This window comes from Myripristis murdjan, chromosome 21, assembly GCF_902150065.1.
Source record: "Myripristis murdjan chromosome 21, fMyrMur1.1, whole genome shotgun sequence".
In the NCBI taxonomy this organism is placed as follows: domain Eukaryota; kingdom Metazoa; phylum Chordata; class Actinopteri; order Holocentriformes; family Holocentridae; genus Myripristis; species Myripristis murdjan.
Genome location: NC_044000.1, coordinates 3,625,057 through 3,642,978, shown reverse-complemented (window position 1 = coordinate 3,642,978; position 17,922 = coordinate 3,625,057). Strand labels below are relative to the sequence as shown.

At 42.5% G+C, this 17,922-nt stretch overlaps 2 protein-coding genes across 2 annotated transcripts; one reads left to right on the top strand and one right to left on the bottom strand.

Moving 5' to 3' along the window:
• Positions 1-599: 599 nt before the first annotated feature.
• Positions 600-3,454, bottom strand: LOC115379666 (m7GpppN-mRNA hydrolase-like). The gene has a single exon (XM_030080470.1). It carries the CDS (start codon positions 3,050-3,052, stop codon positions 1,820-1,822), a length of 1,233 nt encoding a protein of 410 aa, XP_029936330.1. The 5' UTR covers positions 3,053-3,454; the 3' UTR covers positions 600-1,819.
• On the top strand, positions 3,423-17,906 carry LOC115379665 (ribosomal RNA processing protein 1 homolog B-like). The gene is made up of 16 exons (XM_030080469.1): positions 3,423-3,666; positions 3,921-4,003; positions 4,579-4,636; positions 4,746-4,831; positions 6,476-6,537; positions 6,717-6,846; positions 8,291-8,355; positions 9,413-9,603; positions 9,958-10,049; positions 11,247-11,344; positions 11,982-12,001; positions 12,177-12,329; positions 12,984-14,425; positions 14,596-14,763; positions 15,443-15,509; positions 17,483-17,906. The coding sequence occupies exons 1-16, from the start codon at positions 3,540-3,542 to the stop codon at positions 17,701-17,703; spliced, it is 3,063 nt and encodes a 1,020-aa protein (XP_029936329.1). The 5' UTR covers positions 3,423-3,539; the 3' UTR covers positions 17,704-17,906.
• The last annotated feature ends 16 nt before the right edge of the window (positions 17,907-17,922 follow it).

Below are 17,922 nucleotides of genomic sequence, written 5' to 3'. Positions count from 1 at the left end.
GTGGATTCTGTGAGTGAGGGGGAGATTATGAGGTAGATATCAGACTTTTGGACCCACAGTGCAATCATTTGGCTCCATAACACCTGGAATATGCTGCTCACGCTGTTTCGAGTCATTTTATGCTGGTTTATGGAACGCTAAACAATAACACTCTGCCCACAACTGTTGTGTTTTTGGGAAGCCGGACAAAAGCTGTGTTTTACATTGACGCACAATCCTTTGTGCCATCAGTGTTTGAACTGATAGAAGTGTGAGCAGATAGATTAAATTTTCATTTTTTGAGTTAATTACCTTGTGTAAATGTCTTTCTTGTATTCCTACAACTCAAGACTTTGTAAAATTACAGCTTGTCTGCTGTTTCATTACCAGAAGTGTCAGGTAATTGCCTTGATTGTTACTCCTTGATGACTATAACTCCCTGTACACCTCTTTCCCAGCAGAATACAGTCCAGGATATTACAGCCCAAACTGCTCCACACATCCTAACTCCATAACATCAGTATGATTTTCCATTTTTACTGATGACCTTTAAAGCAACACCCATTTGTATGTTTGTATATGTAAGTTTGACAGGAAGCACACGTGGTTGCTCTGGAGTTTTAGGCAGAAGACTGAGCATGGGTGTGATTTTTGAAATATTTTATTAACAATCACTTTGAAAGTAATTACACTCCACTGAAGCCAAGTCACAATTTGAGATCACCTGCTACACAATCCCTACTTCCAGACTTAAATGCGTGACCACAACTAACATCATCCGCCATGCTACTGCAGTGCTTAGAGGGGGGATGAAAATCTGCAGGCTTGTGGGTCAGGATGAAGCGTGGCAGAGAACCACCACCGTACAAGTGAGAGGTGCACCAGATAGAGAGAACATAAGGCTCAGGAGACACATCATTCACATCTGTAACATGTACATTTAACAAACGGACGTTATGACACCAATGCTGACCAACGCTTGCTCCTTTCTCTTTTCTCTTACATTCTAAATTCCTGAGTAAAATCTGTAGTACTTTTAGGAGTAAACCACTGAACACAGTACGGTGCCGACATCTCGCTTTATGCGGAGCTCAGTTGGAAGAATGAAGAAAATCACCCATGCTGAGATTGTGAAGTCCTTAAAATCATTTCAAAATGATAAACAAAACGATCAATTACCAGAATATTTCTTTGGAATTTTTCCACACAGCCAAATCATCACTATATTTCCAGAAGTGGGTAAAATCCATGCCATTCTCAAAGATTTTTTTTTGCCTTCAAATGACTGACAACCAAGTAAACCTCCCCTGCAGGAGCTGAAATTGAACATTTGGTCCATGCACAATGTCCACGTCCGTCTCCCACAGAGTCGAGCATGATTTACTGTATCCAAAGGCAAAGCGCTGGGATTTGATATTCCAAGTGTGGGACAGAAGACCAACAAATTCTTAGAAATTTGTTTCTAACTCTGAACAATACCCCCGAGACATTAGCCTGAGGGTGAGAGAATCAAGTTGGGGCCAGCTCCCTGGATTGACCCGAAAACTGGGATAAGAGAAATCAATGATTGATAGTGTCAAGTCCATTTATATGCCCTTGAGCAAGGCAGCTGACTCCTGGTTCCACCAGTAGAGGTGAGTGGATGTGCTTGAGGGCAGGCAGTAGAAAACGTGTTGAAATGGGCAACTCCAACTCCAAGGTGTGAGGGTGTATAACTGACAGTGCTGAAAGAGGCACTCTGTTCAGCATAACCCTCATCTGTATTCAAATATCAAAACATGTCTCTGAGGCTGAGAATCTAGCATGTTCCAGCAAAGGGTGCAGCATTTCTTCGGCTGTATCAGGAGTCAAAACATTTCATGATGGCTTCCCTGTCGAATCTGAAGTTGAGGAAGGACCTGGAGGAGAGCAGCTGTTCACAGTCTGAGGTGTAGACTGTCTCGTGGCCGTTGGTGGAGCTGCACTGGGCCCCGTCTTTCTCAAAACTGTCTTGCAGTCTTCTGGGCTGAAATCTCTTCTCCTCCTTTGCTGACGTTTTCACCGGCTGGCTGCTGACTCCATTGCCATTGACCCCCTTCTTCACATTAGGGGAATCTTGACACTTCCTCCCGTTGCCTTTCACATTTGGGTTTTTGACTTTCGTGACCTGACCGAGCTCATACTGGCCCAGTTGTCCGAGGGCCTTCTGTTGCTTGTATTTGGCCCAGCTGTCTCCTGGAGATGTTTCGGCGCCCTGGGAACACCTGTATTTTGAGCGTGGATTGTCCAAAGGTTTCCATGGAAGGCTGCCGGTGTTCACAAAGTCCTCATCGCTGTCTGTGGACTCCCCCTTCACTCTGGCAATCCATTCTCTCAGCGGTCTCACAAACGGAATGGCCATGAAAAACTTATTAGGGGCAAGTCCAAGTTTAGACTTTGGAGTCATGTCGTTCCTGTGACACGGAAGCTTCTCAATCGGGAACCACTCGATGTTCCTGATCTCCTTCCTGGTTTTGGGGTTGAACTTGGTGTCCTTTGACACTCCTGGTATGATGTAGAGCCGGGCCAGCTGGTCAGTGATTTTCTGCTCAATGAACATGTCTTTGCAGATGCGATCCTTGATGTCGAAGCCCGTCTCCTCCAAAACTTCCCGAACTGCACAGTCATGGGGAGCTTCATCTTCATTGACCTTGCCCTTTGGAAAGCCCCACCCTGACTTCACCAGATAGCCCTGGACAAGCAGGACGTTTTCCAGTGCCTCGTCTAAAATAATGGCACCATAGGTGGGGACACCCATCTTGTACTCCTTCCACTGCTCTATGACCTTCTGCACATCCTCTCCATGGGGCAGCAGGAAGGGACAGTGTTGGAAAACAGCTTTGGCGAAGTCTCTGATGCCACACTGAGGTAAACCCGGTGTGTTCTGCATGCAGAAGTCCAGGTAGAACCAGTGGGCCAGCTCGATCTGGAAACACACCCGGATGGCGTTGTCCCTCTCCTCGCTCGGGATGTGGAGGATGAACCGGCTGCACAGGTCGTCCAGTACGTCGGAGGGGATCTCCACTCTTTTTGTCTCCATGTTGGTTAAAAGCATCCCGACATCTCAAAAAACAACGAGGAAGAAAAGGCGATCACAGTTTAGCTAACTTAGCTAGCAGGCTAGTACGCGTCTCTCAGTTCACCCCGGAACTTCATTTTAGGTGGCGTTAGTTGTCCCCGCCTAGCTGTCCCGCGATCATTAAATAACAAAAAGGCACTATCAATAAATAAGTACGCGTATGAACGCGTCTTGGCTGGATAAAAGCTAAAACGTCCCGCTTCCCCCTTTGTGATTTAGGAACTTTGCGCAACAAAGTAATCTCATTCATTTTAAAGGCTACAGGGGTTCCAAAAACACAAACGCAGTATCAGGTGAAAAAGTTGAGCCAGAATCAACGGAATCAGCTGGATAAAAGCTAAAACGTCCCGCTTCCCCCTTTGTGATGCCTTTATCCGTTGCGTCATCACCGTGCGCCGAGCCGACGGTAGAGGAAAACGTGCGGGGATATAAAAAATAGGTTTCCACGTGAAGCAGTGGGAACATGGCGACAATACAAGAGGCAGAGGTCCAGTTTGCTCAACGACTGGCCTCCAACGACAAGCCCACCCGGACCAAGGCTTTGAAGAAGCTGAGGAAATACATCAGCGTCAGGTCACAGAATGGCAAAGGTAAGCTAGCGTGCCTGCCGCCGGCGGCTAGTTAGCTAGCTGTGGAGAAGCTAGCTGGCTAACGTTAGCTGAAAAAAACCTCACTAATAACGTTAACGTTTAATGCTTGAGTACGGGACTAGAAACGGGTCATTAATGAATCGTGAGGTTGTTTGTGAACCCAGCCAACAGGTTGTAAATGACTTGCATGCCAGAGTGTGTAACTTATCACAAATGAGGTGCTACAGCTGGAGCCGGTTGTGTCATGTGTGCAGGGGGATTCACTGGAGATGAGCTGCTCAAACTGTGGAAGGGTCTCTTCTACTGCCTCTGGATGCAGGACAAGCCTCTCCTCCAGGTGGGTTGGAAGGGTTTTAATGTCAGAGCAGCATGATGGCAGCTCTGGGACTGCCGGCTCTGTGAGAGAGAGGTTACAGCATGGACAGGAGCGCAGAAATCCACCTAACACTGACACGATTATAGACCTCTGTCAGGTTTTCACCTCGTGTCCATGTTGCACTCCTTCACACACAGCAGCCTAGTGTGTGGCACAGACAGGTACACCACATGGGGAAAACCCAGTCCACCTATACTGGTTCACAAACTGGTGCCTGGCATCAAAGATTTCCATATTAAAGTTAGTGTTTGCACTGAAGTCTGACTTCTGGTATTGTGACAAGTCTGTCTCCAGTGCTGTGTGTCTTTTCCCCTGAAATGGCAGATGAGGTGCGCTGCATTCACACTGACTTGACAGTGTCTTGCTGTTGAGGGAGTGTGGGAGCCTGCACATGTTAAAAAGAAATCTTATTGCATCAATTTGAAGCCCCTACTGTGATCATAATAATAATAGCATGTCTTCCTGTACTTTCACGCTCATCCCCCCTTCTCTGACTGAATCACTTAATTTATGCAGTCTTTCCTCTTGGTTCACAGGAGGAGCTGTCAAAGCAGATCTCCGGTCTTCTCCACAGCTTCCAGAGTGTTGACAGCCGTAAGTCGCCCATGTTTCATCTCACAGTTTCATGGGTGTGATGACATGAATTACTGAAGTGACTCATTTGCCCCTTTTTATAAAAATGGTGTCGTCCCTCTCTCTGCAGAGCTCTTGTATGTGGAAAGTTTCCTGCAGACTTTCAAAAGAGAGTGGACTGGAATTGACAGGCTGCGGATGGACAAATTTTTCCAGGTTGGTTTCAAGAGAAGGAAGAGTATTTTCTTGTTTAATTAACACGGCAGTGTGAAAATTCACTCTGAATAACTCAAGTCTTTGAATTGCATGTTGTGAAGTTGCCTGAACAGCCAGTATTTTCACTGTACCGTCCATCCAAATCATTTTATTAATGTTTGCACCATATCAGCCATCTCCAGTTATGGTTATAGGCAGAAGGTGGTTTTATTCAAGTGAAGCATTGATTATAGCAGTAATCCCCTCGAGCATGAGTCTCCGAGATATTTGAAGCGGAGGAGTCAGAGTCTGCAGGTTTCCCAGTTGGCACGTGTCAGGCTGCATTCACACAGGATCAGGCACTGTGGCTCCGTGTGGAGGCTACACAGTTGGCCAGCACAGTGTGACGTCTGGTTGTGTTGCAGCAAAAGTTGATTCTGGCTCAACTTTTTCACCTGATACTGCGTTTGTGTTTTTGGAACCCCTGTAGCCTTTAAAATGAATGAGATTCCTTGCGTTTTTGCCACAGTGCCGGATCCTGTCTGAATGCGGCCTCAGTCAGAGAGAAGATAGATAGATAGATATGTCCTTTATTGATCCCGAGGGAAATTCTGTGGACTCCGTTGCTTGCATACATCCACACAATGACACAGAGAACAAACATATGTACAATAGTGTACTAAACAGAATAATAATAATATAATAAAGTGACATGTCCAGAAAAAATAAATAGCTAGCCTATAAAATAAAATAAAAACACAACATGAACACACGAGGTAGTCAGATAGTCAGTCTGGTGACTCACCTGGTGGAGTTGAGTTGTTTGGCTCTAGAGGCTGCTCTTACTGTGTTTATGAGTCCAGTCAATGGTTCTCTCTGCCTTTAACGTCTTTGGCATCACCATGGCACCCAGAGTCAAAATAAGCAGCTCTCTCTCAGTTATTGTTGCTACAATGTGCATAAGCATCAGATAGTTTAATGTGGAAAAGAAATTTTCGGAGAAGTGCACACCTCGCAAGTTTGTATGGTGTGAATGCCTGAAAAAGCGCTTCAGTCCTCTTCCAAGAGAATTGTGATGTGGCTCATTGCTAGTGAGATCGGAACCTGAGCCAACTGCAGGAACTGATCCCAAAACACAAGATTTTCTGGGTAAAAGAAGATGGATGTTGACTTTGGATTGCCAGCGGTTGTTAATGCTTGGAAAGTCTCGGAGCACCAAATGAAGAGAGGGCAAACTGCAGTCAGACACCGACATCTCCCCACTTACAGGGAAAAAATAGACCATGTTAGTGTTACTCTGTTATTCGTTTGACAGTTGTATTAATGACACACACTCTGGAAAAAAATCAAATAAAGGCAAAATGTCACCATCAGCCAAATATCTGCACTTAAAAATACTTTTAGGGCTGATGCTGATATTGGCTGATATTGATATATTGGTTTGTCACTATAATGGGGCAGTGTGAACTTAAGCAATACAAAAATGCCAAAAAGGAAAAATTTTCATCGTTGTTCACACCAAAGAAAAGAAAAATGTGGTTGTGTCAGGCCACAGTTGTGAAAGTTCTCTGGCATTACAAGGCCTGGTTGGGGGATCTGATGATTGTTTTCAAGATGTTGCAGTTGCTCAGAAATCCAATGACCTCTTTCCCATCTCTTTTACAGCTGGTTCGCTTCATGTTCAGACAAACATTTGAGATGCTGAGGAGGAAACAGTGGGACAGCAGGTAACATTAACATTAACACAATACAGTTTCAGAAAACATTTTCAAATCAAGACTAATAACTGTTACGACAGTGTGCAGACCACAGCATCTCAATGTAGCCGGACGCTGCAGCATCATTTGAATTAGAGGCAGTGTTCATGAGCAGTGGCTGATGGACTGTGTTTGCTGTGTTTCCTCAGCGTGGTGTCCAGGTTTCTGGAGCTGCTGACAGCTCAGGTCCTTCAGAGCGGCAGTGCGGCCCCCATGGGGCTGCAGTACCACATCCTGGACCTTTACATGACGGAGCTGGCCGCTGTGGGCTCAGCCGAGGTACAGCACCATCAGTGGTTCCCCCATCTGGGTCACCTAGCATTTTCAGGTTGTTAGCGTTTGCTGTAGGAGAAATCATGGTTTTTATTTTTCCATAGCACAGAATTACCAGAGTATACATGTGTTGATTGGCTTGTTCATCAATACCAGTAAGATCCTCACCTAAATAACAGAATAGAATCACTTGCTCAAAGTATGAGCAGGCACATTAAAGGATATTTCTGTAGGACAGTTTTCGACCTACCCTTTGGAGTTTCTTCTTCTCAGCATTCATTTATCTTGAAGTGACTCCATGAACCCTATGATTTCTCAGGTCAGAAATTTACAAGACAGAAAAGTTTGTGCCAGCTGACTAGAATCAGAACGCTGTGGATGTGTCAGGACTCCTGCAGATCCTTAAAGTCTTACAAGGCATTGAATTTGCTCATCTAAAAATAAAGTCTTAATTGGTATTAATGTCTTAAATCAGTCTTTCAGAAGTCTTAAAAATGCTAAGACGTTGGAAGTAGGATTTATAGATAGATAGATAGATGTATATTGATCCCAAACTGGGAAATTCTTACATTACAGCAGCAATGAAAACAATAAATAGAATAAATGCAAAAATATATACAATAAAGACTATATACAGTAAAAAAAATATAAACATCTAACAATATGGAATATACAGATGGTAAATATGAAATATACAGATGATATTAAATATATAAGATGGTTACAATAACAGAATGAATGTATATTAACTAAGATATAAATAATATAAATAATAAATAAACAGTTAAGGTGCTGAGTAGTGGAGGACCAGTGTTAAAACTTCACAGCAGAGAGTTGTGAGTCTGTCAGACAAATATGAGGTGTTGTATAGCGTGATGGCTTGTGTGTGATGGCTTGTGGCAGGAATGATTTCCTGTATCCGTCCCTTCGACAGTGGAGCTGTAACAGTCTGTTGGAGAAGGAGCTCTGCTGTGCAAGAAGTTTTTCAAGCGTTAATTGGGAATAAAGGCAGTGGAGTTTCTCACGCAGTTTGTCAGGCAGTGTGTTTCTCACACAGAGTGAGAAAAACAAAACGAGTCAGTGAATCATTGTAAATGCTGAATGTTAGAAAGCACCGTTGGCATCCTTTTTGTGGCTGGACAACTTCAAGATGTATGATGATGATGTGTAAGAAACACATAACGGTGTTGAGGCTGAAAAGGTGTGGACTGTGTTGAAGACCAGCTAGAAACTGCAGCAGAGCACTAAGTTTCTCCACACTAAAAGTAGCAGTGAGGTTGTGCTATGTATGATTATAAATGATACAGGGGTCAACATTTTCTTATGGCCTGGGTTGAAAAATACAGAAACTAGCCTTTGTTCACTGATGTGGCTCCTGAGGATTCATTTATAGGGAAAACAACATCATTGTGTTATGTGGTTTACAGATTTTTTTCTCTCCTTTCTGCAGCTCACCGCTGATCAGAACTTGGTGTTCATCGATCCATTTTGCAAAACAGCAGCAAAAACCAAGGAGTAAGTTCTCCCCTCACCCTCTCCGCTTTTCCCCCATTAAGCAGCTTCATGCTTACTTGGCATCACTATCTTTTTTTTTTTTTTTTTTTTTTTTTGGTTAAACCAGATCCTTTCTTACAGAGATGACTGAATATAACATGTAAAATACAGCTGTTATGTGGAGTTGCTTGTAGGGAGATGTCTGATAATGTAACATTTAGTGAAGAGATGATTATCCAAGATTTTTTTTTTCTGCTTACAAACCAGCAGCCAAGTTGTGTCAAACTATTGAATCAGTCAGTTAAAATAATGAGGCTACACACAGGTCATGTTCAGCATGACATTCCGGTGAAAACCAAACAGGCCCAGATCGCCAAGAAAGGGCACTGTCAGCTCACTTCCAGTTGAAGGCTGTTGAAGCTTGTTAGCAGTCAGAACGCTATCAACTCAACCGACAGAAACAACTCGCTGTTTCCCTCTAAACGTAATTCAGAACGAAGTTTAGTGGTATGAGACAAAGATATGCTGATTAGAAAACATATTTATGGTACGTCTGAAACAAACCTAATCTTCAACCAAACACATTTCCCTCTCAGCACAATTGAGAATGCAGTTTAGCTGAAGGGGACACACAAACCTGGAAGCAGATTATCTCCAAAGGTCAGAACAGAGCTAAAGTGTGTTGTCATTCCATATCTGTCTGTGGGAAACCAAAGAGTCCTGAGGTGAATCCTTCCAGTAAGATTTCTGACCAGTGAGAGAAAAGTTTGTTCACGACTTTGGACTACTGCTGAAAGTTTGCTGTGTGAAAACAAACAAACCAAGAGACAAATGCAACAATTGTATGATTTTAGCTCCTGAATCCGAACAAAGCAAACAAGCTGCATGCATGAAAGCACCCTTAGTCTGCATGTAAAGACGTTTTTACAAGTATTTATTCTTATTTATGGCCTGGTTTTCTTGTAAGTCAGTAGTCAAAGTGAATTGAAAGTGCATTGTTTGACACCTTACAGCGGTGCAGTGCGCCCTCACCTCCACACAGTCACCTTGTAACCTCCTCTGCTCTGTGCCTCACCAGTCAGACCCTGTTGAGGGCCATCTGCAGCAGCATCTTCAGCACCATTATCGACCAGGCTCCCTTCGCTATTGAAGACCTGATGAAGGAGCTGAAAGCGGCAGACGCCTCCGACTCCGACTCAGGACAGGCTTCTGAAGAAGAGGAGGAGCCGAAAGTTGTCAGCAAGAAGACGACAGGGAAGCAGATGAATGGTAATTGTGTAGATGCAGAGACGTGAAATTATGCTATTCTAACTAAATCAGTAGTCAGATTAATCTGTTAACATGGGTCATTTATATAACTATTCCATTCATATTCATGTGTACATGCTGCAGAGCACAGCCTGATTTAGCCTGGCTTTGAAATGGAAAATGTGTAAGAACCCTGTTACTCCGAGTTTGACCTTTTTATTATGAGGTAACAAGAAAATGCTGTTGACATGGACATTTCCTACTCCCATGAATTGTGTGAATGCTGTTAATCTGGGAATATTTGAGTCTGTGTGAACAGAGGCTGTTGTGTTCCTTCACAATAGAAATGAATTATTCTGTCCGATATGTTTGTAGGTACTAATTCAGATGAGGAGGACGACCTTCTTCACCTGGAAGACTCAGACACAGAGCTAGCAGACGACGGGGAGATCGGACCAGTCCTGCAGGTCAGTGTCACCACCTCAGCTCTTTGGTGATTTGCCCTGTTTTTTTCATTACAGGATTTCAGAAATTGCAGACACACAGCATTCAGTTTTTCATTTATGCCACTTGGTCTATATTCCACATCGTTAAGTCATTCCCTCTGAAACGAAACAAAAAACAAACACATTTTCAGGTGATGATGGTTGAACAAAATGTAGAAAAATGCACTCTTTTTCTTAATGAAGTCAGGCCTATTTATTGGTTAATAATTCTATGTATTATGCTTACACTGTTTGGTGGAGCATTATACGTTTCCATGAGAGCATAGGTTTTTAATTTGGGTGTAGTTAGTGCTATGCTGTGTCTGTTGAGCCAAACTGGATTTTTCCAGGTTTGGGTTTCAGCTGATCTTGTGGAGAGTTTTGATTTTTCTTGATCAACATAGTTTGTTCACACACAGCAAAGCAGTCAGTCTTTTAAAAGTAAGTGTTTTGGCACCTTTTGAGGAGATCCAGCCTGGTAGACGGCTGATAATAGACCACACATACACACACCACCACAACCAGTATAGACAAACAAAAGGTAGTTGAGGCTGTTTTGATGATATCTACATTTTTTTTGTTTGTTTGTTTTTTTTAATGGCATTTATCACAAATTATCAGTTGGATTCATTTGATTTTTTTTTCTCATTCTGTCATCTTGCAAACCACTTCAAATTTCAAAATACAATAGAAATTCAGTTAATAAATTCACACATTAATGGAGGGAAGCCTAAAGTTGTAGTAGTATCAGATATAACATGTATACTGTCAGTAAAGTTTAGATACAATGAAATCGATAGCTCGAGGCTTGTTTGATTCTGCTCTGTGGCGAGACAGATTGTCATCATTTCTTATTTCATTTGATGTATTTAATCAGATTGTTGGGTGTGAGATATTAGTGATGACTATCTCAGTAGCAGTAGTTGGAGCTGCAAAATGAAGGTTGATTATCTAGTCATTCAGCTTATGTGACTATCAGGCCTTCTCATAAAATGGATAGATGTAATTGCATGGAATGATTAGTTTCTTATCTCTGTGTGTGTGTGTGTGTGTGTGTGTGTGTGTGTGTGTGTGTGTGTGTGTGTGTGTGTGTGTGTGTGTGTGTGTGTGTGTGTGTGTGTGTGTGTGTGTGTGTGTGTGTGTGTGTGTGTGTGTGTGTGTGTGTGTGTGTGTTTGCAGTTTGACTTCGCCAGTCTGGCCGACAAGCTATTTGAGTTGGCCAGTCGGAGCAACACACCCAACCAGAACAGACAGAGACTCTACAAAATCATAAAAGTGTGAGTTTAGCCGTAACACTTCCTGTATCACACACACAAATGCAAATGGTTTCCTGCAGCACCGTATGGTCAAGTTTGACTGAAAAATGATTTAAAGAAGACAGCATGAGAAATGTCGAGCATGTTTAGAGGTATCAGCACATGTCTGTCAGTGGTCAAACCAAAGCCGTTGAGAGAAAGCCAAACCACAGCCACTGTCTGCTGGGAGACACAAAAAAGGATGCAGTACAGTTCACCAAAATTTAAATCTTTGCATTGAACCACAATATTGGCATCCCCAATGCAAAATGTTGATAATTGGCTACATTGACAAGGAAATTTCAAGTGCTTATCTTACATCATTCCCTTTCAAACCATTACTTTTGCATTTCTTTTCTCCCCTGCTTGTAATCTCTTGGATTATTCCCCTGACATATTGGACTGAAATGGCAGATAAAAACAATATGATCATTGGTGTGGAAGTGATTTATACATATTTTGATCACATTATTTTCCCATTTCCTGTGGAGATCCCTTGCACACATCGGTATACACCCAGAAATCTTGATTCATACTTTAAGTGGCATTAATGTTTCTTTGCATAAATATAAGATATTTTCCTCTTCTTTCTCTCATTGTGTTTCTCATTTCATCTCAGCTTGCGGAACCTCAGTGAAGGTAGGCGCTCTGCTCGCGATTGCATTTTTTTTATAACTTCGAAATCAGTCTTTGAAATGTACCAGAATGAACTCATTCATTCATTCATTTTTTTTTTCAAAGTTTCTTTGATTTTTTTTTTTTTTTTTTTTTAAAAAAAGGTCTTAAATTTTTTCTTCTGACTCTTTTCTCTCAGGTATCTTCCCTCAGGATGAATATCCAGAGGAGGTCTCCACAGATGAAGATGATGAAATGTTTGGTAGCAGAAAGAGGATGAAGAGGAAAAGAGGCCTGGCAGAGGAGGAAGAAGGGGATGGAGGTGGTGGCCCCACAGCCAAGAAAAGGAAAGGTAGCTCAAATCAGCACACATACTTCCCACTGATATCAAAGGTTGTCAAATCCACCACAGAAATTAGCTAAATGAGTGTTTACCTCATAATCATTTTGTCCCATGATCTGCAGCAACCAGCAACCACGTTTTCATGCTCTTACTCTACCTCTGTTACTAATGTGTGAATTGTGACCACTTGTGCTGTGTCCAAATTATGTGGATTTGAGTAACAATGCAAGCCAGGCCATTAGTATGTGACAGTAATGTGAGCAAATACACGATATGCCACTAAAGGCGATTAACAGCGGGGTTTTGTTTTGTTGCTTTTGAGAAGGGTTGCAGGCATGTCACAAATCAACCAGTGCAATAAAATAACATTGCAAATACTTGTTTTCTTGGCACGTCATTATTTCCAATACTTGTAGTGGACTGATGACTTTCAGTTTAGGCATCAGAAATGAAATGATCCAATTATTTGACATTTTTACAGAAGTTTCAAACTTGAGTCTACCTTAAGTATGAGAAATAACAAAATGAAATACAGGTTTTGTAACTCATATTTTTGTCTCTTAAGAGTTGCCCTTAATGAATTCTGTCTTTCATAATTCTTTTGTCATGCTTGGATAATTTCAGTGAAGTACAACTGAGGTCTTTTTCTCTGTGTAACTTTAGGGAAGAAAAAGGACGTGGGAAAACTTGGCAAGCAAAACGAGGACTCCACAAAAGATGACAAAGAACCAGCAAACTTAACTACCAATGATGACACTATTAAGAAGAAGAAGAAGAAGAAAAAGAAAAAGAGGAAAGCAGGAGTGAGTGAGAGTGTAGGTAGCAAGGAAAATGCAGTGGAGTCAGAGCAGGTAAAGGTTGTGGTTTCACCGACTGAGACAGACACTCAGGGAAGTGTGGTTAAAGACTCTGAAAAAGTGGAAACTTCAGGAGCTCAGAAGTGTTCTCAACCAGTGGGTTCTGCCCGAGATGTAGAAAAGGAGGAACCGATGGAAACCTCCAAGTCATCTGTAAAAATCACAGAGAAAGTAACTCTGACGGTCACAGAGGGCCAAACAGAAACTCTGCTGCCCTTAGAGGTAAAGAACCAGTCATCAGTTACAGTCACTGATGAAGCCGGCCAACCAGAGCCTCAGGCAGCTGAAGACACCAACAGGGACCAGGCAGAGACTTTGTCCAAGAAGAGGAAAAAAAAGAAGTCTGAAGCCAAGGTGCCTAAGCCCGATGGGACGGTGACCGAGGCATCAGGGACACAGCCTGCACCCGTTACCCACGAAGAAGATACTTCCGTGGAGGCAGCAGAGCCAGAGAACTTCCTTGAAGCTGCAAAACCAAAGAAAAAAGGGAAGAAGGACCTGAAGGCTGAGAAGAAAGCAGAGGGGATTGAGGCTGAATCACACACTGAGGTAGCAAGCACAGAAGCAGAGAAAATAAATCGTGATGCTTCCACCCCTGAGACTGATGCTACAACCCCAGCCAAGAAGAAGAGCAAGAAAAAGAAAGCAGAGGAGGGTAAGGCCGAAGTACAGGTCGCAAGGGAGGGAGGAATCACGGAAGCTGAGACTGTATCAATTGGTGGCGAAGCATCACAAGATACCATGATGACTCCACTAAAGAAAACAAAGAAGCTCAAGAACAAAGTGCAGGAAGTGGAAGAAACAGATGTGACCCTTGAAGCCTCCACAGATACCAGCGCTGTAACTCCATCAAAGAAGAAAAAGAAGAAGAATCAGAGGGCATCAAAGACTGAGGAGCTAAAAGAGGACAATGTAGCCGTCAGAGAAACACCACAGGAACCGCTGTCCGAGGTCACCATGGCAACGACAATCAAGACGAAGAAAAAGAAACAAAAGGCAACAGCTGACCAGATGGCAGGGGACAGGGGTGATACTGAGGCGGAGGTGGGTGGTGAGCCCCTGTCAGAAGAAGCTCCTCCAGAGAGTCAAGTGCTCCCTTCCTCTGAGAAGAAGAGCAAGAAGAAGAGGAAGATTCCTGTGGTGTTTGAGTTTGAGGCTGATGAGCTGGAGGCAGCTGCACAGGAAGCTGTGACAGCCAATGGCCCCACAGAGGAAGAGACCACTGCCAAGAAGGCAAAACTGAGCCATGTGAGTATTTGATGATTTAACAAAATGGTCAGACCCTCTGAAATTGAACACAAAGAGTGAAATTTGCAAGTGGATCTTTCAGATTGCTTCAGCCACTTGCGAGGTGTCAGATTTAGCCAGTGTTCTGTTCATTTTTTTAAGTTGATTAAGTTGCTTTGTTGCCTCTTCAGACTGCTGAGAAGCCATCTACCCCACTGAGCTCTAAAAAGTCACAAAAGAAGGCGAAGGTGGCAAAGACAGGGTCTGATTTCATCTCCTTCCAGAGCAGCGCCTCCATTCCAACACCACTCTTCTGTAAGACCAAGGGAAGCTCCAGCACACCTCTGTCTGGCAAGAAGGTAAACATGCTCATATTGCAAGGAGATGCAGGGTCATTCCATGTCAGATCATCAAATGGGTGTCACTGTGGCGACTCAGATTTCAATGGCATTGATCCCATAGTTAGAAAAACATGTTTTATGAACACTTTCCAAATTTCACCCACTTTGGATGAAAAATAGATTTTTGGCGAATTTTCAAATTGGGGTACTGTGTTACAAATGTTGCCTTTATTTGACATGCATCGTATGTTGATTTGCATTTTGGCACACCTTCAATATGCTGTAACTTTATTTATTTTGGTCCTAGAGTAGTGAAACTTTGCATGTTTACTAAATGAAAGGTGAAATTTCTGAGGTCATGGTGACAAACGTATGAAAATTCTGATGACAATTAAGAGATATGCCATTCAGAGTCATTATTCACAATGGTCTTAGTACAGCTAAGAGGTCATGTTAAGTCTGACACCAGACAGAAACTCGTGGTCACTGCAAAGCACAGCCTCAGATGCCTTACTGCTTTAGAAAATGGGAAATGTTCAGTAAATATTTCATATAAAAGTTAATTATTCTTACACCAGGCAGTGTAATTCTGGTGCACCATCAGTTGAAAGAAAATATTCTCAATACTGCTACTTTTTTCCTTTTTCAGTAAGGTTGTGAATAAAGCCTCGTGTGATATTATGATTTCATTTCACAGAAGTGCCAGACTCCTCAGTCAGAATCAAAGAAGGTGACCTTTGGCCTCAAGAATAATAAAACAGCAGGTAAGAAAGTGGTGTAATTTGAATAATATAGTAGTGAAGATTAGTTCATGTGAAAACTGGCAGTTGGGCAGTGAGCTGTTTAATTTTTTGATTAAGAGCACTTTTAAAATGATTACTCATTTATTCAGGGCATCGTCCTCTTGGATGCTCAGACTCAGGGCTGTAAGGAACAGCAGTGTTTGAAAGATTAAGTGCCACTTGGCACAGCCATGAAAAGAAGGCTCAGTCTCTGAGCACTTCCGCCTACTTACCCGTTTGAGGACTTTATCTTTGGAGTTCTCATCACTCAGATGAACATTCCAGACAGACTTGAGGTGGTGTGGACTGATTTACTGTGCCTGATGTTCTGTTCAAGTACTCACACTCAATATAAATGGAAGGCATGGGACTCTTAGAGGTAAGAGTCATCAAGGGACAACTGGTAATAGTGGGGATAAACACTCCGTATAACAATGGCTTCATAGAAAAGGTGTTTCCTTAACTGTATTAAAGCCAAATTGAACTTCGGTACAAGCATGTACAGTTATCTGGGTATTATGAGCCCACGTGGTGGTGAAATATGCTCATGAGTTGCTTTGCTCCCAGAGTATCATATCTTCTGCCTCTCCATTCACTTACATGACATGGCAAACAGCTCCCAAAATAACATTTAGTACTTAAACCAGTGGCAAATAAAGTGGACTATGCCATCATAAAAAACAAGTTTGTTTCTTCGTGGTGCAAGGTTACTCTGCAGAAGTTTCCTGCAGATGCTGCCTGCCAGATCAAGGATATTGTTATTGATATGACCGGACTGATGATAAATAATCAAATGGGGGAAAACCTTAAGAGTGACTGAATGTGCACCTAATGACAGGGTGGAGCAGAGCTACTGTTGCATTTTGGTGAAACGTGTGCCTCATTCACAAGATCAAACCAACAGGATCTCAGTTTGAGAGAGAAACAGTTTTATTTGAGGTTATTGGTAGATGAGAGAGGATGTTCAAAGATTTCCTAAGGTTTTATTGGATGAAATTATCATGTACAGTTATTAGTGCAGGATGACATCACCATTTAAGATCCTCTGTTTTACAGGAAGTAGAGGCCATGTGAGGTCATTTCATGGGGAATTTAAGTGTTCTTTGCTGCTTTCCACTGGGGCTGTAGTCAACCAAATAAAATCTTGGTCGACTAAAGTCCTGAAATTTCGACCAAAAGTCGACTAATCGGGGGGCGGTGGGAATACAAAACAACAAAAAAAAGAAGATACTATTTTTAGATTAATTAACTGGGCAGTAGCCTACCTGGTAGCCTTGTCCACCTAAATGAATCATAAATAAACATAAACAACTAGTATTTGCAGTATATTAAATCGTTTTTGACCTAATTATTTTGCACACTGGAGTCAGTTGGCTCTGACAGCGTTGCATCACGTGCACCTAAGCAACATCATAGCCTATGATTTCCGAAAATAGTACTATGTCAAGCTGCTGTCACTGCAGGTGTGTGCGCCTGCAGTTATAAAACGATTATTAGACTAAAACTTATAAATATGCCAATTCTGATATGTTTATACTGACGGAGCAACCTAACGCAGACATGTTAGCTTACCGTTTTTAGGTGATATGCCATGTTGGTCGTTGAGCTGTGATACGCAAACTGTTGTTTGCAAAGTTTGCATTCGACTTTTTTTTCCATTTATTTTGGTAAAATGCTGCCACACTGACAACGTCTTTGACATGGTAGAGGACTCTGAAGACAGACTGTTACCTGTGAAACGGGGTGTTCTGAAAACACCCCCATGATTTTACACTCCCTTAGTGCTAATGGGGGTGTAAAATCATAATTAAAAGTGATGAGTCCAACAAAGTAGGAAGTGGCACCAGGTGCAGATGTATGTCACTGTGACACTGATCTTGTTCTAGACTGGAGGCTGGCTAGCTTGAGGGATATTGAGTTTATCTGCCTGCCTTGTTTTCTCTTTTTGGATACAGAGTTTAGGAAGACGGATCGTAGCTTGCTGGTGAGTCCAGAGGGATCGTCAAGAGTGCCCTTTGACCCCAAGCAGAAGCCCAAATTTGGTGTGTTAAAATCTCCAGGGGGCTTGCACAGCACCAGCGTCAAAAAGACGCCCAAGAGCAACAAAAAGGCAAAGGCCTCCACCACACCTAAGAGCACCCCGAAAAGACGGCCCACTGCAGCAGACTTCTTCTAAAGTACCACACTGACAGACAGACTGTGATTTTGGATGCCATCCTTTCTGTTCATGACTGAACTGCAAATTATGAACTGCTAAACAAAAAAGATGGTCTATGGAAGATGCATATACAGAATTTTTTATGTTTATCAGATTTCCATGTTGCTATTGCCTTTTTGTGAGTGAGATGTTGAATAAAACTTGCTCAGTTTTACTCATTATCTGAAGGTGTGTTTT

Excerpts from the sequence above, each read along its gene's own strand:
- LOC115379665 (XM_030080469.1), top strand. The coding sequence starts at position 3,540 with ATGGCGACAATACAAGAGGCAGAGGTCCAGTTTGCTCAACGACTGGCC. Across the intron at positions 12,002-12,176 it reads CTTGCGGAACCTCAGTGAAG|GTATCTTCCCTCAGGATGAA; the intron begins GTAGGCGCTCTG and ends CTTTTCTCTCAG. Across the intron at positions 12,330-12,983 it reads CACAGCCAAGAAAAGGAAAG|GGAAGAAAAAGGACGTGGGA; the intron begins GTAGCTCAAATC and ends GTGTAACTTTAG.
- LOC115379666 (XM_030080470.1), bottom strand. The coding sequence starts at position 3,052 with ATGCTTTTAACCAACATGGAGACAAAAAGAGTGGAGATCCCCTCCGAC.